General features: G+C 43.8%; 1 protein-coding gene across 1 annotated transcript in view; it reads right to left on the bottom strand.

Moving 5' to 3' along the window:
* The window catches only part of LARS2 (leucyl-tRNA synthetase 2, mitochondrial), a 127,353-nt gene that overhangs the window by 94,126 nt on the left and 11,081 nt on the right, over window positions 1-22,146 (bottom strand). Inside the window, 5 exon segments of the mRNA XM_081816539.1 lie at window positions 4,827-4,832; window positions 8,839-8,859; window positions 10,157-10,222; window positions 13,244-13,304; window positions 15,775-15,866. Coding sequence (XP_081672665.1) covers window positions 4,827-4,832; window positions 8,839-8,859; window positions 10,157-10,222; window positions 13,244-13,304; window positions 15,775-15,866 — 246 coding nt within the window.

The following is a 22,146-nucleotide window of genomic DNA, read 5'->3' as shown; positions in this document are numbered from 1 at the left end:
ATTGGGGAGGGTATGTGCTATGGTGAGCGCTGTGAATTGTGTAAGACTGATGAATCACAGACCTATACCTCTGAAACAAATAATACATTATATGTTAAAACAAAAAAAGAAGAAGAAGAAGAAGATAGTAGGAGGGGAAAAATGAAGGGGGGAACTCGGAGGGGGAGACAAACCATGAGAGACTATGGACTCTGAGAAACAAACTGAGGGTTTTGGGGGGGGGAGGGATGGGATAGCCCAGTGATGGGTATTAAGGAGGGCACGTATTGAATGGAGCACTGGGTGTTATACGCAAGCTGAATCATGGAACACTACATCAAAAACTAATAATGTAATGTATGGTGACTAACATAACATAAAAAAAAAGGAGTCAGATGCCCACAGATTGAGCCACCCAAATGCCCCAAAAAAGGGAATCTTGAAACATCAGGGATGAAAAAAAAAAACAAAGAAGCAAAAATATGGGTAAATAAAATAGACTTTCTTTCTCTTGAGTTTTCTGAATATATCACAAATGTAAAGGAATGTAAAGTAAGGTTTCTACATTTCAAACTGGTAAAATGACCATACCAATGGACTGTGATACATTATATATGTAATGTAATACCTAAAGCAACAACTAAAGAAGCTATACAACAGGGCGCCTGGGTGGCTCAGTTGGTTAAGCGACTGCCTTCGGCTCAGGTCATGATCCTGGAGTCCCGGGATCGAGTCCCACATCAGGCTCCCTGTTCGGCAGGGAGTCTGCTTCTCCCTCTGACCTTCCTCCCTCTCATGCTCTCTGTCTCTCATTCTCTCTCTCGCAAATAAATAAAAAAAAAAAAAAAAAAAAAAAAAAGAAGCTATACAACATACAACCAAACAAAGCAAACAAGCAAAGAAGTATAGAGATAAATCTAAACGGAACTCTAAAAACACTCAAGTAATTCATAGAAAGGCAGAAAAAGAAAATAGAGAAACAAAAAATAAAAGAAACCAAAAAATAAATTAAAATGTCAAAATTTAGCCACAACCCATCAATAATTACATTAAATGTAAATGATGTAAATATAGCAATTAAAAGACAGAGTTTGGCAGAATTGATTTTAAAAAATGAACCAACTATTTTCTGTTCAAAAAAAAAAAATTCCCTTCAAATATAATGATATAAGTTGGTTGAAAGTAAAAGGATTCAAAAAGATATACCATGTAAAAATTAATTAAAAGAAAGGAAGAAAGGCTTTATTAATGTAAGACAAAGCAGACTAAGAAGAGTGGCTATATTATCAGTATATTTCATTTATATTTCATGTACTTCAAAGTAAAATGTCATAAAGTAGAATTCAGAGCAAAGAAAATTACCAGTGACAGAGAGGGACATCACATAACGATAAAAGGGTAAATCACCAAGAAGACACAGCAATCCTAAATGTATATGCACCAAACAGCAGAACTGTAAAATATGTGAAGCGACTGAGAGGAGAATGGAAAAATCCACAATTACAGCTGAAGACTTCAATATCTCCCTCAGAATGAAGGACAGAACTAGACAGGAGTTAGCATTCAACATCACCCAACAGAACCTAATTGACATTTACAGAACACTCTACCCCAAAACAGTCAAATCCACATTATTCTCAAACCAGATGCCAAGACAGATCATATTCTGGGCTGTGAAACAAACCTCAAGAATTGAAATCTGTGATATAATAAGAAATATAGTGTATAACATTTCCATCCTCATTATTGGTGCAAGGCTCCAAAAATCCTTAGAATTTCCTGATAGGAGGCGGGTTTTTTTGGTCATTCAAAAGGACCCCTTTTGGGCATACGTGAGGTGACTTGGGGCGGGGCCCCTAGATAGGCTCAGGATGGGGATGGTCATCAGAAAGACAAATAGAGGACTAGGACTTTCAGCCACACTTGCCAACCTCTGGAAAGGAAGAGAAGGGGTGGGGGGAGCTGGAGATTAAGCTCCATAAAAACTCTTCAACGGGATTTGATGAGCTTCTGGGATGATAAATCGGCCAGAAGAGTGGCCCATTCCAGTTCCATCAGGACAAAACTCCTGTGGTTTGGCCCCTTCTGCACCTCATGCAGGCAGAATGCAGCAGTGAAGCCATCCAGTCCAGGGCTTTTCTTTGTTGGAAGATTCTTGATGACTGATTCAATCTCCTTCAGAGTCATAGGTCTATTCGGATTTCCTAGTTCTTTGGGATTCAGTTTTGGCAGGTTTTGTTTCTAGGAATTTAACCATTTCATCTATATTCTCCTAATTTAGTAATCAGAGTCTTTTTCTTTCTTAGTCAATTCTAGGCAAAGGTTTGTCAATTTTGTTGATCTTTTTGAAGACCCAACTTTTGGTTTTGTTGGTTTTCTCTACTGTTTTTCTATTCTCTATTTCACTGATATCTGCTCTAATCTTTATTATTTCCCTCTTTGTGCTAGCTTTGGATTTAGTTTTTTCTCCCTTTTCTGGTTCCTTAAGTTGTAAAGTTAGGCTGTTGACTTGACATCTTTCTTGTGTTTTGATGTTAGCACACGTAGTTATACATGTTCCCCGTAGTGCTGCTTCTGCTGCATCCCAGAAGTACTGGTATGTTGTGTTTCCTTGTTCATTTGTCTCAAAGTATTTTCCAATGTCCCTGTGATTTCTTTGAGTCACTGGTTGTTTAAGAATGTGTTAATTTCCTCTTCAGCCCACTGTGGTCACAGAAAATACCTTGTATGATATCTATCTTTTAAAATCTACTGAGACTTAATTTGTGGGTGTCCTATGGTATCGGGATATGGTCAGTAGAATATCCACTCCCTAAATCCCTTGAACATGTAAACATGTTAGTTTAGTAGCTAAAAGAATTTTGCAGATGTAGTTAAAATAGGGAGACTATCCTACATTATGCAGGTGAGCCCAATGTAATCAATCACATGGGCTGGTAAGGGCAGATACCTTTCTTCGGCTGGAGTCAGAGAGACACAACAAAAGGAGGACGTCAGAGGGATTGGAAGCATGAGAGGGACCCAACCACTGGAGAAGCCATACAGAGAACACAGGAGGAGTGTGGGCAGCCTCAAAGCAGCAAACACTGGTCCCCGGCTGATAGCCAGCAAAGACATGAGTACCTGGTCCTACAACCACCAAGGAACTAAACTCAGCCAACACCCCGAATGAGGTAGAAAGCAGATTCCTTCTCAACATGCAGCAAGGAACACAGCTCTGCTGACACCATGATGCTGGCCTTGTAAGACCCCAAACGGAGGACCCTGTGAAGCCCACCAAATTTCTGGCTTACTAAAACTGTGAGATAATAAGTTTGTGTTTTTTAAGATGCTAAGCTTGTGGTCATTTTTATGGTAGCACTAGAAAACTAATATGGGGGACGTGTCTAGGATAAAAATAGCTATGAAAAACATTCTTGCAACAACCAGGAAATTCACATATGGATTGCATATAAGATAATATCATGGAACTACTGTTAATTTTTTTTTAGTTGTCAAATGGTATTGTGGTTATATAGGAGGACGTCTAAGTCTTCAGACAGGAATAACCGAAGTACTTAGGAGCAAAGCACCACCGTGTCTGCAAGTTATGAAGCAAATATGGCAAAATGTAAATGATTGTTGAATCCAGGTGAAGGCAAATAAATGTTCAAAAACATTTTATAAATCGTTGGAGAAAAAAAATGTCCAGTTGAAGAAGCCAGACACATAAGAACACATACTAGGGGCACTTGGCTGGCTCAGTCAGAAGAGCATGCGACTCTTGATCTTGGGGTCGTGAGTTCGCGCCCCATGTTGGGTATAGAGATAAAACACACACTATGTGAGTCCATTTATGTGACTGTTTAAAAAACATATGTCATGGTAAAATTATATCGCAAACAAGGCAGTGATGATCACCGATGTCAGAACAGTGGTTACTTGTAGTGGGGAGAGACAAAGTTGTGAACGGAAAAGGCCAGAGAGAGCTTGTGGGTGCTGGTGAAGTTTTATTTTGCAACCTAGGCAGTCGCCATACAAACATGTTTTATGCTCTAGCCTATATATGTGTAATATCTCACAATTTAAGAAGTTATTAAAATAAATCTTGTATTTGCAAAAACACTGTCAACTTTTTCAGAATTTGTTTTTATTATTCAGTTATGCTCTTACCTTACGCCAAAAATAATTGAGGATAGGCCTGTATTTTGATTGCTACCTAATAAGGTTTGGGAGCATGATCATTCCTAAGATCCTTTTTTTCTGAATAGAAAAACAAAATCACAGGTCTGTGGTACAAGAAACTCTGAGAGTGGGGCCCAGAAATCTGTGCTTTAACAAGCTCTCTTGGTGATTCTGATGCTCACCAAGTTTAAGAACCGCTGGTGGAAGTACACATGTAAATAATCCTTGTTATTTTCATGGAGTAACAACTTCATCCTCAAGATCTTCTAGATATTGCTTCCCAGCACGCTTAAAGTCCACAGTCCCCACACAACCACAGTCACCCACGCTGTCAAAGGTTGTACCCGGCTGATGTGCAAGAGGGACCTGGAGGCCTGATTGAGCTGTGAAGAGAAGGGTTTTGTACTCTTAATTCCTAAGACATTTAAAGAGTGATCTAAGAGTTCTCTCTTCAGTAACCATAAGAAACATTCCCTCGGAGAGAAGCTGAGGCTCAGAGAGGCAACGGATGAGTGGCAAGACCCATCACCAAAATCCAGGCCCCGGAGAGGAGTGGGTAATTCCAGAGTGTGCATCCTCGGCAGGGATGGCCTGACTGAGCTCATGACCACCAGTGGGGGAGGACCTTGGATAAAACTAACTACTTCCTTGAATAACCAAATCCACAGAGGGGCCCAGGGGACCTCCTTCTTCAGTTAGGGCTGAAGCGTCCAAGAACGCTATCCTGGTTGAAGCCATGAACATGGACATGTAACCACTGGACCGGCACAGCTCTGCACGAGGTCAGAGGCACGTGTGCTCTGCATTCATGAGACGACCACAGCCCTGAGCACCAACCCTTGTGCATCAACACCAACCTCCCTGTGAGCAGCTAAGCACTGAAGGCTGCTGCCAATTCACTTCAGCTACAACAAAGATAACCCCTTTTCCCTCCTGCCCAGAGGAAAACCTCCGGAAAAAGGTTAATTTTCTGCCTCTGCCAGACAAACCACTTCACCTCTGTCAGGGCTTGAAAGAAGACTCGGAGACTCACTTTGAGTGCCTGTTCCACGTTGTCAAGGCAACCACGGCTCCCAGCTCTCGCCACGGGAATCTTCCCAACCATGTGTTCAGGCCCTCGCTTGCCCCCAAGTTCTTTTTGTTTTAAGCTCTTCTTTAAATTCTTCTAAAACAAGGGCGCCTGGGTGGCTCAGTCGGTTGAGCGTCTGCCTTCCGCTCAGGTCATGATCCCAGGATCCTGGGATCGAGTCCCGCATCGGGCTCCCTGCTCTGTGGGGAGCCTGCTTCTCCCTCTCCTCCCCACTTGTGCTCTCTCACTATCTCTGTCTCTCTCTCTCAAATAAATAAAATCTAAAAAAATTAAAAAATAAAAAAAATTAAAAATAAAAAAAAAAATAAAATAAATTCTTCTAAAACAAAAACCGTTAGAAATATATCTTTCTACTCTCTCTGAGCCCTCGTTATTTCCTGGAGTTTAATCTTTCTTATCAGATGTCCGGTCCTCTACGTAAACAAAATGCCAAGGTTAAGGGCCTTGAAGCAAACATAATTTTCACTTTGTAATCATACAAATCGTGCTGCCTTTGAAAGTAAACTCATGCAGGTATGGTCCAAAGAGCTTGTGTGTTTTGCAGGAAAAGAGGGTGATAACAACAGGGCAGGGGGAGATAGGGCCAAACAAAGACCAGCAGGGGTGCAGGCTGACAAGAAGCTGGAGTCTCGGGAGAAAGAGATGTTTACGAGACAACCAGCGCAATCTGCAAGAGGACTGGTACTCCGTGATGTTAGGGGACTGTCCTTCACTGCTTCAGCTGTGACAACAGGAATGTGAAGGGGGAAAGGAGGGAGGGAAGGAGGAAAGAGACTGCCTTCAGCTTCTAGCAATCCATACTGAATTCTTTACAGATAAAGTTATCTGACCTCTTGTGTGCTGCAAAGTGATTCAGAGCGGAAGGTTTGGATGAAGTCAGACTGGTCACAAAAAGCAACTGTTGAAGCCGGGGGACAAGTGCTTGGAGGTCCTCTATACCAGGCTCATTTTTTGAGTATAAACTGGAATTTTTCCATCATAAAAAATGAACAAAAACACAGAAAGAGAGAGAGAGCAGAGAAAGAAAAGAGGGGGGAGAGCTGGAAATGAAAGCAGGCAAGTCAAGGTAAGGGGTGAGAGCGAACAAGGGAACAGAAAGAGGACAGTGAAAGGAAAGAGAGTTGGAGAGACCTGTGCACATGGTGGAGATGCCCTGGGCACCCCAGCGGCCCTCCTACTTTATGTAGGCTGTGTGGAACTGCCGGACAAAACCTGGAAAAGCTCAAAGGCACCGAAAGCCTATCCTGGTAAAAACTCTGATAGAGGGGCGCCTGGGTGGCTCAGTCATTAAGCATGTGCCTTCGGCTCAGGTCATGATCCCAGGGTCCTGGGATCGAGCCCCACATCGGGCTTCCTGCTCTGCAGGAAGCCTGCTTCTCCCTCTCCCACTCTCCCTGCTTGTGTTCCCTCTCTCGCTGTGTCTCTCTCTGTCAAATAAATAAATAAAATCTTAAAAAAAAAAAAAACAACTCTGATAGAGCACAGTTGTGACGTGCCTCCCGTTCTGGCTCCATGGAAGCCACACTCCATGCCTTTCTCAGCCCGCGCAGCCTGCCTTCGGGACGCTGGGGATGACTGTCTTATGGGGCAGTAATTCCGGAGTTTGCCTGACCCTGCTGGGACTGATGGGCAAAGCCGTCAGTCTTTATTCCTGGGCACCAACATGTACAGAAGAAGACAAGGAGGAAATGAGACAAAGGGATTAAAAATCCAATGAAAATGAGTATAAATAAAAACTCCTAAGATCTCCACAATAAAGAAACTCAGCGAGAGTCAATTCATGATTGCTCCAGTACGGGAGAGTAAGAAAAATTAATACAGACACGGTTTATGCCAAGTCCTGGAATATGTTTCCATTTTGTCTTGTTTTGCTTTGATTGTACGATGGAGTATGAGTGTGTTTGGGTATTGCTTAGCAAGCGCCATAAACAAATACCAAAGCCCTTCTCTGGCCAATTCCGCAGGCATTCCTTTGAATCCCATCTGGTTCGAACTTTTTTTTTTTGCCCTTCTTATACTTGTCCGAGTTTGAAGGCAACTCCTAGGGACTGCTCCCACAATTATCCAGATGATTCCTGATAAAAATCGGGCCCCAGGGTCTACTTCAGCCAAGATGCACAGCAAAGGCCTGCTCTAGAACCAGCTCAGAGCACTAGTGAGAAGGCAGAGCACAAAGTCTGAGACACGCCCGCCTCAACAGGCCACACCAAACAACGTAAAAAGCTAACTCTGTCATTTGTCACAAGGAACTCACAGGGCCATCCCCTAGGACCAGTGGGTGACCACCGAGGCCGTCACCTGAACCCACGAGAGTAGAATGCAGCCCACACTGTCTCTGCAGGAAGCCTGCCAAGAAGCACATCCCTGTCTCTCACCGCACAGTCTGGAATTTATTTCCTTTTGATTCTTCCCTTAGTAGATGTTCAGTCATTCAAATTCAGCTTTCAGATTCTTACTTTCCTTCTTCTCGAGATGACACCAGCTGTTTCGAGAATAACATCTGAAAAAGTGAAACCTGGCGCAATGCTAACAGCAACATTTGATTCTCATTCTGGCTCGCCAGACATGCCTGAACTCCAGAAATGTATACATTTTTTTTTTTTAATCCTGAGAATTAAGCCTCTTATGTAAGAATGATGAGAACGTAGCTTGAGAGCTGGACCATTCTTCCGGGAGTCCCACCCGGGAGAGGCGGGGAGAATGAGACCTGACCCGGGTTTTAAAGTGGGCTTTCTCCGTCTGGGGAAAGAAGACAGCATTTCTGAGCTATCTTATCTTTAAAATATTGTTAACTGTCAGTTATCCATCTGCTGAATTATCCAGTTTTTATAAGACTTTGGGAATGTCACTTGCAAAGGGCACAGGTTTGCCTCGTCAATTAAATAAACTATTGCTCTACTTCTGACTCCGCTGCTCCATATGACTGACAGATTTTAACATTTAATCAGAAAGCACTGGTGTGGGGCGCCTGGGTGGCTCAGTCGGTTAAGCATCTGCCTTTGGCTCAGGTCATGATCTCAGGGTCCTGGGATCGAGCCCCATGTCGGGCTCCCTGCTTGGCGGGGAGCCTGCTTCCCCTTCTGCCTTCCCCTGCTCCTCCTCTCTTGCTCACTCACTCTCTCTCTCTCAAACAAATAAATAAAATCTTTTTTAAAAAATGACCAACAAATATAAAGACCAGGGACATGGGGACTACACCAGTACAGGAAACAACAGAAGGTGCCCCTGACGTGCCAGGAATGTCAAGGAATTTTGGCAGATGGAACCAAACTGAAGAAAAATACCATAAGCCAAACAGCGCTCCCTCCCCCCCCGGCCAAGAACAGAGTGGGTTCTTGAGAAGCAGGGCTCTGCCACCTCTTACTTGAAAGGGCAAAGTCCTGAGGGGACAGCGGGCCACGGGGCAAACAAAGCCCACAAAGACCCCTCTGGGTCAGTCAGGTCAGGGGTATCTGTGATGCCACAACTCATCGCTGGGTAAAGATCAGACCAAAGGGAACGATGCACCAGGAGCAGTGGATTCCCCAAACCCAGAAAGGAATCAATGATGCAGAGACTACGAAGGAGCTTCCCTTCCCCTCCCCTCAGGCTGCTGGATCTCTAACTTGATATATTAGTCCACGTCACTGAGCAAATATGGGAGAAAATCCACAAGGTATCTATGAAGAGATCCTGAAACAAACAAGGACAACATGGCATTCCTACTTATAAAAAAGACTCAGCGCAGGAAGCAAAAATAATTTTTCAAGAGCATCTCCTTATAGCCTCAAAGCTTCTGAACATATATGGGCTGTGCAGATGAGGTAAGACGGTGAAAGAAGAAGAAAATAAAGAAGAGGCTTGAGAAAGAAACTGGGAACTGAATGAGGTAAGAAAAAATACGACTAAATCTAAAAATACAAAAGCCAAATGAGTATCTGCATTAGAAACCACACAAAGCGGCACTGATTCGATAGAAACTGGCCCAGTGATGTGGAAAGCAAACAGGAGAAGTTCTCCCAAGAGGTACAGAAGAACAAAGGGACCAAGGTCATGAGGGAGACGGACAAACAAAGGAGGACGGTGAGCGGAGCGCGCGTACCAAGTCGAGGTTCTTGGGAACCAGAGCCCATAAAACTGCCACAGGGAAGGACCCACAACTGCAGATTGAAAGGGGTCACTCAGCACCCAAAATTCAAGTGGAAGGACGAAACTGGGATACGCTCGGATGAAAACTTGAAACGGCCGGTGCAGAGACGGAAAGAACCTGACGAGCATCAAATGGGGGTATAAAGATTACTGCATGTACGAATGGACCAAATGGACCGTCTGGGCTGGCCTCAGACTTCCCTCCCAAAAGCCGGCGGGTCAGAAGCTGGTGGTTACATAAATTCCACACGGGATTAAGCCACACAGAACAATTACTACTGCACACGCCCCAGTGACTGTGTGTAAAACTGGCGAAATCTGAATGAGGTTCGTACTCTAGTTAATAGTCTCATGCCAGTGTCATTTTCCTGGTTTTGATATTATATTATATTGTAGTTCTATCCAATGTTCTCATTGGGGGAAGCTGGGCGCAGGGTACCTAGGATCTCTGTACTACTTGGCAACTTCCTGTAAGTCTATAATTATATATTTTTTTAAAAAGTAGGTCAAGCATCAAGGTCCACTACAGAAATCTGAAAGAAAAAAGAATTCCATACCCCAATAAACTCCTGTTCATACGTGAAAGCAAAGGATAGTCATTCTCCATTATGAAGACAAGGTATGATGCCAGAAAAAGAGTCAAAATAAAATTTTCACAAATCAGAAAAAAAAATCACAGATTTTTTAAATGGGCGGACATGGTCTAAAAAGGTCTACTGATGAGCACTGAAACCAGCTAAGGAGACTTCAATTTGAATAATTGTTATGGATGTGATTTTAAAACTAGCAGCAAACATAATGTTTAAGAAATAATACATGATCAGAAAATTTATAATATAAATAAATTATGCCTAAAAACTCCTATCAGGGGCGCCTGAGTGGCTCAGTTGGTTAAGCATCCAACTCTCGGTTTTAGCTCAGGTCATGATCTCAGGGTCGTGAGATCAAGTCCTGAGTCAGGCTCTGCACTCAGCACAGAGTTGGCTTTAGATTCTCTTTCCCTCTCTCTCTGCCCCTCCCCCACCGGCTCATGCCCGCTTGCTCTTTCTATCGCTCAAATAAATAAAATCTAAAAAAAAAAGAACAAACACTCCTTACCTGTGTGGGCAAAAGACATGATTAGATCATCCACACACACACCCCAAATTCAAACATCCATGAAACACATGAAAAAAAAAAAACCTCCCAATCATGAATAATGAAAGAAATACAGATGAAAACATCTCTGTAATAACTTGCGAGTAAATCTGTTTGGTCTTCAAACCTTCACAATACCACAAGACAAATAATACCTTTAAGTTTCCTTTAAGTACTTATATAAGCCTTAAACTTGATCATGGCTTTTCTCAGAGTTCACATTAAAGAAATAATAAAAAATGGTGTATCAAGATTTCTGCTCCGGGGCACCTGGGTGGTTCAGTCGGTTAAGTGGCTGCCTTCGCCTCAGGTCATGATCCCAGGGTCCTGGGATCGAGCCCCATGTTGGGCTCCTTATTCAGCAGGGAGCCTGCTTCTCCCTCTCCCCCTGCCTGCCACTCCACCTGCTTGTGCTCTCCCTCTCCCTATCTCTAGCAAATAAATAAATAAAGAATCTTTATAAAAAAGATTTCTGCTCCAAGACTGGGGGATGAATATAGCAAATTGGTCAGCGAATTAGCCAAGCCCTGCTTGCTCGAGTGAACAGCAATCAAATGATGTCAATAAAAGTATTTTCATTTTAGAGTTTACTAGGGACCCAAAGAGAGAATTATGGGTGCCTGGCCCATGGTTTAAGTGCTCAGTAACCATTAGACAGTGGTAGCAGCAGAGATGTCTTTATCTACAACACTGCACAACAGGTTCAAAACCCCTTATCTGAAATGCTTGCAGTCAAATGTCCCTCAGCATTAAGACCTTTTTGGATATACGGAGTGCTTGGGTGGCTCAGTTGGTTAAGTGTCTGCCTTCGGCTCAGGTCATGATCCCGGAGTCGTGGGATCGAGTCCCGCATCGGGCTCCCTGCTCAGCAGGGAGTCTGCTTCTCCCTCTGACTCCACCCCCTCTTGTGCTCTCTCTCAAATAAATAAATAAAATCTTAAAAAAAAATTAAAATTTAAATTAAAAAAAAAAGACCTTTTTGTATATCAAAAAATAATAGCATATTTACCCAATGAGGTCTGAGAGAGTACCTGGTAATCAGTTATATTACTATTCCTATAGGAATATATATGAATATTCATTCTAAGTAAGATAAATACCAGTTCAGGTCAGGTTTTCCAGTAGACTGAATTAAAAAAAAAATTCAGTTTTTAGAGCTTTCTGGACTTCAGATTTGCATGGAAGGGACTGAGTACCCGTATTTATAATAGAGAAACATTAAAATCTATCTAAATGTACGATAATAAGGGATAAGTTACATAAATTACAGTAGTCATAAGATGGAAAACTAGACTGCTCTAAAAAGTCATTTTTTCAAAGAATATTTAATAAAATGGGAAAATGTTCATGAATAGTAGGTAAAAAAAAAAAGGCAAGATAAAAACACGCATTATGAATTCAACTTTGCAAAAGGAAGTTACATACATGCTTATTAATTCCAGAATAAAAGACACAAGGAACCATACCAGGATATTAAATTAGCCGCACTGACTTACGTTCTTCTTTAGACTTTTCTGTATTTTCTAATCTTCTACGATAATCCGCTAATATTTTGAACCATTTAATGGCTAATGTTCCTGTACAGGACTAGAGAGTTACCAAGTCCATCTCTGCCCTCAAGGAATCTAGAATCTCATCTCTGGAGAGCTCCGGCCAGGACTCAGGTGTCTCTGCATCAGACTGCATTTGGTTCGCGATTCCCCACTAGCACCTCAGGACAATGGGACCAGGCCACCGGGACTTTTTCACACCTCCACCAAATGAAACACTTGATAACCTTGCAAGTCAAGCCAGTGGTAAAAATGGCATCAGTGATGTAACGAGAACTTGATTCAGCTCATGACCTTATCTAAAGAAGCTACCAGAAAAAAACAAAAAGGCCTGTTGAAATGTGTTTGCTCTCTTTCACTGTACTCATCAAATCTCCATTATTTAAGAAATTGCTGAAGGAGGAAAAGATCGTATTTGGGTTTGTTCCAGGTGCTTCTCATGGGGAAGAGGATGTGAACTTGACCTTGATAGGTCCAGCAATGAAAACGTCAATCATTTTGTGGAGCATATGGATGCTAAGAGGGATCGTGACATTGGATGGTCCAGTGAAGGGACAGGCAGGAATCCCTCCTACCAAACAGGCCACCAGTGTCCAAGGAGGTGGGCCTCTGGCCGGAGCGCTAAAGGGCTCAGTTCCCAGTTTCCTGAATGGTCCTAACACCCAGGTGGTCTTCATGAACTCCTCCCACACCTGGAATTCTCCACTGGTTTAGTACACAGTTCAAAAGCATTTTACACCAAAATGCCACTTGTGACGCAAGCATTACGAGCTGTTATGAGACTCAATTTTGGACTTGGAACAAAGGTAAATAGATGGTCAGTCAACTTAACACCTAACCACCCAAAAAACCCCGATGGGTGGTTAGTTAAATCACGTTTATAGAGATTCCAATAGTCTTTTTTAAATATTGCAGAGAAGAGGAGAAATCCACATGTAAAGCTTTTGACACACATAAATTCTAGTCAGCTGTAGAGTAAGTTAACTCTCTTACCTTAATCCCATAGAAAATTACTTGTTTGCAGGCAGACTGTCCTCCGAGAATATTTTTTCATTTGTGGAGTGCTTGCTAATCCTTCCCTCCCTCCCTTCCCCTCTCCCAACCCAAAGAGGAGAAACATAAAGTGTGCATGATCTCCTGTGTAGCTGGGACCTTCATAAAAATGAAACAGTTCCAGGAGAAAGGGCTGACTTACCCTATCCCAGCTGAAACACAGGCCCAGTCGATCAAGCTGCTTCCTCATGTGTTCAATATTACTGTGAAACAGAGGGAAGAAAGTTTGGTTTTCAGAGGGGGGAAAGTCACAGACAAACCATACTTTGAGAATGTGAAGGGAAACTGTAAAAGTCTAGATTATTCAAGAGGGCTTCCAATGTTGCTTTGCCCCAGCAAAAAAAAAAAAAAAAATTAATCACTAAGAATTAACGAAAGTATCAGCGTATTAGAATTAGAAGACACTCATTCTTCGGATTCATACAGAATCTACTAGAAACCACAATGGTCTTTGGCCCTGGGGACTGGCCCTTCCTCTGGCCATGATAGGCAACCCCTTTGGTATGTGCATTCCCGGCCCATCCATACATCTGTATTCCGCACAAATTTAAGCCAAGCATATATAAGTTTAAAATCAACTGAAGAGAAAAACCCTAATGTGCAAATTGTGGGAATCCAAAAGAAACCTGCTTTCGTGCTTATCAGTCAAAACCTAAAATCTAAAACTGTCCAATAATTGGGATGGGGGGAGAAAAGCGAATGAATCAACTTTAATATAATATGAAATAAGGTGATAACATCATTTTTTTTTCTTTCCCCTAGGTAATCTCTGCTTAGCCAACAATAGCTTATTTTATGCCAGGCTTTGTGCTAGACATTTTGCGGAAAAGTGCTTGCTATGGACAATGTTTATGTCCCCCAGAGTCTGTCTGTTGAAATCTAATCTCCAAGGTGATGGTATTTAGAGGTGAGGACTTTGGAAGGTGATGAGGTCATGTGGGGGAAGCCCTCTTGAATAGGAGCAGAGCCTTTATGAAATAGACGCCAGAGAGCTTCTTTGCCCCTTCTGCCATGTGGGGACACAAAGATGGCCATCTGTGAACCAGGAAGGAGGGTCTTCTCCATACACCAAATCTGCAGGTGCCTTGGCCTTGGACTTCCCAGCCTCCAGAACTATGAGAAAGAAATGTCTATTGTTTATAAGCCAACCCAGACTATGGCATTTTTGTTACAGTAGGCAACGAAGATGGTGCTTAATCTTCATCCATTCGGATGAGGTAGGAACGATGACTATCCCTCTTGTACAGACAAATAAACTGAAGCACAGAGACATTAAGTAATTTTCTCAAGGTGATTAGCAAGCAAGAAGGAAAGGCAGGTTTTGCACCGAGGTGGCCTGATTCAGGGGCCATCTTCTTAATGGCTATTTTCTCCATGGAGGGTTTGGGAAACTTCTTCTGTAAAGGGCCAGATGGTAAATGTTTTCAGCTTTGTGAGCCATATGTCTATCACAACAACTCAACTCTGCCCCTGTATCATGAAAGCAGCCATGTAAACAAATGGGTATGGCTGTGTTCCAATAAAACTTTATTTACAAAATCAGGCAGGGCCAAATCTGGCCCACGGGCCCTAATTTGCCAATCCTCGGTCTAGCTTACATCAATTTTGTGCCATATTTGATCCACTTTATTTTATTATCTTTTCTTCCTTTTTTCATTACTCCCATTTAATCTAGAACTCACCATAACTAAAAAAGTGGAACTAAGGGTTAAGAGAAAAAAAAAGTGGATGGTACAGTGGATGTTTTTCGAAAGTAGGCTCGGGCAAGATAAAGCAAAGGGAGGTCAAAGACAATGGGGACAGGCCCTGGAACTGCCCTTCTAGATCTCTTGAGGCACGGAGTGGGGAAAGGCCCCAGATCTTTGTGAAAGAGGCTGATGGAGTGAGCCCAGAACATTCCACTGGGTTCTGGGATGAAGGATGGGCACTGCTGGCCCACATGTACGTGGAAGCCTGAGGCACAGGTGGAATTGGGAATGTGTCCCTCTTGGAGAAAGCCATCCCTGAAATATATTGGCCATATATTTCTATATTGAATGTCTAAGTTCCCCTTGCTCTGGAATGGTGAAGGCAAAAATTAACAGAATTCTCAGAGAAAATTACAATGTGGAATTTGGATATAGCTCACACTGTGGTCAAGCAGATGAGAAGCATTGTAGAAATTGAACAAAGGCAACCCTCTCCTTCTTTTTCCTTCCAAATGCAAATACTCAAGGGAAGAATAACTTTGTAACAACAAAGCATCAAAATGAACACATGAATGAATACCCAGAACCTTCTTTGGGACTTCTCAGTTAAGAATACAGCACGCTGGGCGCCTGGGTGGCTCAGTTGGTTGAGCGAATGCGTTCGGCTCAGGTCATGATCCTGGAGTCCCGGGATCGAGTCCCACATCGGGCTCCCTGCTCAGCGGGGAGTCTGCTTCTCCCTCTGACCCTCCTCCCTCTCATGCTCTCTGTCTCTCATTCTCTCTCTCGCAAATAAATAAAATCTTAAAAAAAAAAAAAAAGAATACAGCACGCTAGAAGACAAACGCCAATATATACAATCCTGTTCATCGCTTGGCAGACTGCAATGTTCTGTTTGCTTCGCTATCTGTTTCTCATGCACAGATTAAAACATTTTTTTAAGGTTTCTGTATAGAAGTATTTGAAGACACCTGTAGATACATACCTTTGCGTCCAACTTTCTGGATGTAGATTCCTCTCAATCGCTGCATTTTCAGCAGGCAGTCCAAAGGCATCCCATCCCATGGGGTTGATGACCTAGCATCCAGAAGAGATACATCAGCCACGGCGGATTGCTAAGACCTCTATCCGTATTGTCTTCCGGGCCATAAACAGGCATTCTCTCCTACTAACATGTCATATCCTTTTCTGGATGATTCCAGACTATGCTTCTGAAAGCCAGCTATCTACTAGGACATATGCTGAGGAGAGTATTTAGAAGGTTAAACACCAAGGTGCTCATAGCCGTTATCTCTGAGTAGACTCTTCTTTGTGACTACTCTACTTTCTTCTTGTCTGTATTGTCTATAATGAAACCAAACTGTTTTTCTAAATTATAGGTGTTTTTTTTTAATTCCCAAAATACGTACATGTAAAAATGTAGAGGCATTTAAAATGCTCACCTCGTATTACTATCTTCCAATGGAGGAGCTGTGCCGTCCAATATGGTAGCCACTGGCCACATGTGCTTATGTAAATTTAAACTTAAATTAATTAAAATTAAAAATTCATCAGTCCCTCAGTCGCACTAGCCACCGTTCAAGAGCGCAACAGCGACTTTGAATCACTCCCTGGAAGATGTTCCTATTCTCTGACGAATAGGGAAGCCTAAAATCTTAGAGCTCAAAAAGGCTTTTGAGATCTGTCCTCCAACCCTAACCCCCTTTAATTTCACAGTTTAAGCAACGTGGCCCAGCAAGAGTGAGCAGCCTAGCTGGATAACACCAGAAGCAATTACCTTCAGCCGGGATGGGCCAGTAAGGCGTTCACTTCTGCAAATGGACAGCAGTTACAGCTCAGCAGGCAGCTTCTGTCCACCTACTTTACATGCTGTGAATGGGAACAGTGGCTTGAAACACGCACCGTGGCACCGAGGGACAGCCTTGTTTGTAACCATATAGACAACCTGAGCTTGGGTTCACACACATTGCCTTGGGATAACGATGGATACTGAGAGGTATCAATCACCTCATCACCCATGCGTACCACCACAGGCCATTTTCCACTAAAGAAATAGGTCTTGTTTTCTTTTCTAAAAATACTTTTCCCTCTGATATGTGAAGTAATGCATATTCACTATACAGAGAGAAATACTCAGAAGAAAACAAAACTCACTTGTAATTCTACCAGACAGCCATACATAACCAGTTAAATTTGGTAAATTTATATCTAATTTTTAGAGATAGGGATCATATTTTATATATATATATATATATGATACGGATACATATATATATGTGATAGAGATAGGGATCATATCATTTATATATAGAGAGAGAGATAAAAAAATATATATATATTTTATCTCTTATTTCCTTCCCACTGCACACCTGGGGTTTTCTTCCATCTTTCTGTCTGGCCCAAGGACTCTCTGAGGTGCATATGCGTATCGCCCACGGCCATCCTGCCTCAGGTCCATAGGCACCTATGATTCGAAGTATCCCAAACCCCTTTGGCTAATGAGTGGGAAACGCCAACGAAGGCTCGCTCTTCAGGAGGCTGTGTGGTCTGAGGGGAAAAGTCCCAAACCCAAGCCTGCCATTTACTGGCAGTGGGACCCGAGGCACATTACTTACTCGGACTCTCAACTCACACTTGTGACAGAAAGCAGCCACCTTGCGCTGAGGATTATATGCCATGTCGGTGGTGCGCTCAGCATGGCGCCCAGTCCACGCACCCGAGACATGGGGGCGCTCGCTACGTGGCAGCTGCCATCATCTGGTACCCCTGGTCTGCAGCACCCACACGTGGCACATCACTAGTTGCCCTGGCAACATTTCAGCCGTGTCACTGGCCAGAGGTATTACAGTGGCCCTCTGACAGCAGGTAGGGAGACGCCTTGACCTCACACACGTCCTGAACGTGGCTTACTCATGGCAACTGTCTGCAGCACGTTGGTGCCAGGCACTGGAAGTTCTTAACCAAACTGAAAGGACCGCGAGGTTTAAACATGTAGGTCTTTTTAAAACATTCTCACATTCCCCAGGTACATCTGTTCTTTGTAGTTCTGGGAACCCAGCTAGACACAACCCAATCCAGTTGATCTTTCAGACCCAACCCGAGGTCTCTCTGCCTCTTGCTAAATGTGGCAGACCCAAAATGCTTCACCCTTCCGGACAGTGTCCCTGCCCTTCTGGAACCTGCTCCTCCTCCAACTTCACACAGTCCTGGTGGGGGCTGCCAATCACAAAACCTGCCCCTCTGGTTACGGGCCTGAACGTGGAGGTGGGATGCAAAATAGAACAGGAAGGCAACAGCACACTCTCTTCACTACTTTCTCCTTGGCCCGGAGGAACAAGGAGATGAGACCAACCGGGGCTCCAGGTGACCCCACCTTCCACCGGATGGAGGTGTCTGAGAAAACAAAGCTTGCATGGGGACCGAGACTGAGGGTACTGACATGCTGCCAGGACCTGGTCCCAACGCCCACGGGCTTGTTTCCCGCAACACTGCCTCTCATTCTATGAGCTACACCAGGGTCTGTAAACACGAACAAACTTCCCTTTTTGGCATAAGCTGGGCTGGGCTGGGCTGCAGTCCTTGGTAGCCAAGAATCCTGAGTAAAACAAACACCTTTTAGGATACAGCTTTCTCTTCAGCATTGCTTAAGCCACAGATGAAAAATATTCCCTTGTAATAAACTATTAAGCTTCACAGATTTTTTCTCTCTTTTCCTTTAATTTTCAAAAGCTATAAACAAACAAACAAATAAATAAAATCAACCCCATGTCAGGGATTTGTCCTGGATTACTAGAAAGTTCTGCAGTACTTCCGCGGACTGCACAGGAGTGTAACTTCCAGCTGTGCTTGAATTCTCCTAGGGCTGCTTCACTGGCAGAAAAATGTAACTGTTGTGTAACTGCTCCAGGAGAAGGGGGATTACCACTTGGTTTCCTTGTGGGAGCTGCCAAAATGGCACCGTTCAATCCTCCTGCCTATTAACATTCTGTTAGACGCTGTCCATATTTTTAAATAAAGTCAATACAGAGACTGTCACAAAAACCAGTCTGGATTTACGTAATATTTTTCTATTTTTGTTTTCAGATGAAATTCACATGAAAAGATATTCTTAGCCCACATGTTACCCAAGCTGTCTATGAAAAATCAAGCTGGAAAATCTTAAAGCTTAATATTTCCATTCTTCCCGAAAATCGACAAAAAAGCAAATGCCTGCCCTAGAATACAGACTGTGGGAAGGCCTTTCTGCATTTTGAAGTCAGAATGGTTCCCTCCACCATGGGCCGGATCACTGGAATAAACGTTCCCATGAGCTAAGTTTCTACGGAACAGGAAAGGGGTCCTCTCACTCCTAGACCCTGGGTTTCCAGACCCAGGGACCAACAACTGCAGAACCCACTCTAATGCTATAGGAGACAATTCATGACTGTCAAGGGGGAACCAAGTGAAGACCTATAATAGGATCATGAAATACCAAAGCCCATCCCTTTCTCTGAGGCAGAAGGTTCTATCTGCTGGTCAAACTGTTACAGCCCATTTATGTAAAAGATACCATGTCAGGTGCTTCCTCTGCCAGCCTCCTTCGCCTCTTGGTCTCTTACACATCGTCCACATCGAATACCTCCAATCTAGGTCCGGGATGCCGGCTTTCTTGCCTGTGATTCCCTGTGGCCAAGACTGTCCAAAACATTCACCGGGAGGAACTCCAGACTCTCCTTTTAGGTTCTCAAATTCCTACCCCTTTCTTTCTTTCACCGTAACTTGGTTTAACCTTTAATGCTAGGGCCACCTGAGCCCGCTCAATTCCCTAGGAGTTAATTCTTCCTGGACGTGAGTGCTTTCTGCAGAAAAGGAACCAAGAAAAAGTCCTAGTAGCTCTAACTTGGAAATCTGTAACATAAACTTCCGGTGTGTGAAAAACCATCATTTCCAGCCGTTCTTCTAACAAACACTCTAAGTATTTACAATTGAGTGAGACGCCAAGGGGGACAGCAGAACAACCCCCAAGTCTGGAAGAGTGGGACACCGCCACCACCCCTAGACTGAAGGAAAAAAGTGGGAAGCAGAGGTAACAGAGCTCCAAGGCCAAGATCAGGTATAAAAACTGAAACACATGTGGATCTGCCCAAATGGAACTGGATTCCTGAAGAAGCTGCTGACCAGCGCAGAGAGAGAGAAATTCTCTGGCTTCTCCTTCCCTCCTGCACTCCAGTCTTGCCAGAATTTCTTACTGTCCAAAACCAGCTGGAGGCCAGCTGCCACCAGGGCTTGGGAAACGTGGTCTGCGGGGGTCAGTCCTTCTGCTGTACAAGGCAAAGCAATGGGTGGAGCTGACAGCCGACTGGCTACGGGCCAGCCCGGCAACACCAGCAAGACCGCAAACCTACCACAATCTGAGATATCAAAGGGGAGTCAGGGCCAGCTACGGAAGAGGGGCGAACCCAGGGATCAGAGACCTGGCAAGTCAGACCAGAGGCGGACAGAAGGCGAGGGCTGGAGCTGGGGCGAGGCCAGCCTCTGGTGTGGACAGAGTCACGTGTCCATGGCTCACCCTGACGGGGCCTTCTGCCGCTCCCTGAGCTGAGCCGTGGGCGTCCCAGGGTTGGCAGGCAGGATAGGATGGCAAGCAGACGAGAAGAAAGGGATACAGGAGAGAGCACAGTTACAAATGACAACGTGCAGACAAGGCTCGGAAGGGATACACACCGATACATGCTAGGGATCACTGCCCAGAAGGGCGTGGTCAGGGAGGAGGTGGTCAGAAGGGACTGTGGCCTCATCTATGCTGTATTTCTTCTTTTTAAAGGGGGGAATATGGAATGTTACGTACAATTTAAAAATACATTTTTTTTTTTTTTAAGAAGGAAAAAAAGAACAGGCAAAGACACAGTTCTTCCTCCAACACAGGAAATAAGATCAAGTAGAGGTAAGAAAACTTTTCAGGTAGAAGGGAAGGAAGCTGGGGCAGCTCGTCGTCTGCCTTCCTGATGGCAAGAGAAATAGCACAATTGTTGCTACAAAAGGGCCAGCCTATTCCCTAGGAATGACCAGCTTTCTCTCCTTTTCATCATAAAACAAAACTTTAGAGTTGAAACCAATGCAGCTTCTAACTGAGAGCAACCATGGTTACTGCTTCTCAAAAAATTGCTATTTTCAGAGAATGTCATGGTTTCTCTGGAGTAGATTCAATGCTTTATTTCCCAGAAATGAGAAACACAACATTTAATTTTGTTTAGCAAGTGTAACAACCCACCATTATTATAGACTGAGGATCAAAATGAAGCAAATACTTCAGAGTGAAGAACCCAAATGACAGTACCTAGGCCCAAAACAGAAGACCTCCCTTGGGAAGCTGGAGAGACGTGACAAGCGGATAAATCAGCCAGTTTCTAATCAAGACACTGGACCAACAATTCATTCTTCCCTTCAAATGACATCGGAGAGGATAAGCCCTGGAAATCCACTCTCTACTTTTAGAAGCTGCAGAGAGTCAAAAATTTGAAAACTAAATGCCATGCTATGCACCCTCTGGGCACTTCAAACACACTTGCTGACTGTTTGGCCGACTGAAAATTGATGAAATACGTATTATCATCCACTTGCTAAGAACTCCCCTCGCTTCCTGATATTTAGGGGTAATCACGTTATGATCACGCAGCAGCCAGACACAGAGCCTCAATTTACTTCCTCCTCCGCAGTGAATAGCAAAAAGGCCCAAGCAGAAAACCCAATTGGGCAGTGTGCGGAGGCTTTTGGCCTGAGACAAATGAGTCCAAGCCCAACCCTGTGAGGGGGACTGGGCACCTTGATGCTGTCATCACCCTGCTTTTGGCCCGGAGGGTGCCAGGGAAACCAGCCGGGGTGGGAGGTGGGTCATTTTATTTTCCAATCTCCTGTGCATACAACATACAAAGACACGACAAAATCACCATATGTGCTAAGCTTTAAATGTGTCATGAGACATTGTATATGAGTTTAAGAAGAAGCCAATTGGCAGTGCAGCCTTTTCTGACTCTTGAAAGAGAATAACTGATCTCTGGCTTCAAGAGGCCCCTGCTTCAACATCCAAACGTTAGGACTACCTTATTATTGCTACTATTAATTGGGTTACACTGGGAAATTGCGTTGCAGATTTTCTCATTGATCACCTCCCAGGGCCCCTGCCACAAATCTGTGAGGTGGGTCAGGCAGGTATCACCACTGCCATTAACTAAAGCCCCTATTTCCTGATCAATTCATCACCCCAAACCACCTGCCTCTCCACTTATAAAGTCCACATCTGGTATGTATGAGCCTGATGGTCATGGCTTTCAGGCCCGGCTCCATGAACGAGTGCGAGCGTGGAAGGCCGCAACAATCC

The sequence above is a fragment of the Leptonychotes weddellii genome, chromosome 1 (assembly GCF_054177405.1).
Source record: "Leptonychotes weddellii isolate Sample4059 chromosome 1, ASM5417740v2, whole genome shotgun sequence".
NCBI lineage: Eukaryota > Metazoa > Chordata > Mammalia > Carnivora > Phocidae > Leptonychotes > Leptonychotes weddellii.
Note: the sequence above shows the minus strand (reverse complement) of the source record. Positions and strands in the feature narration are given on the sequence as shown.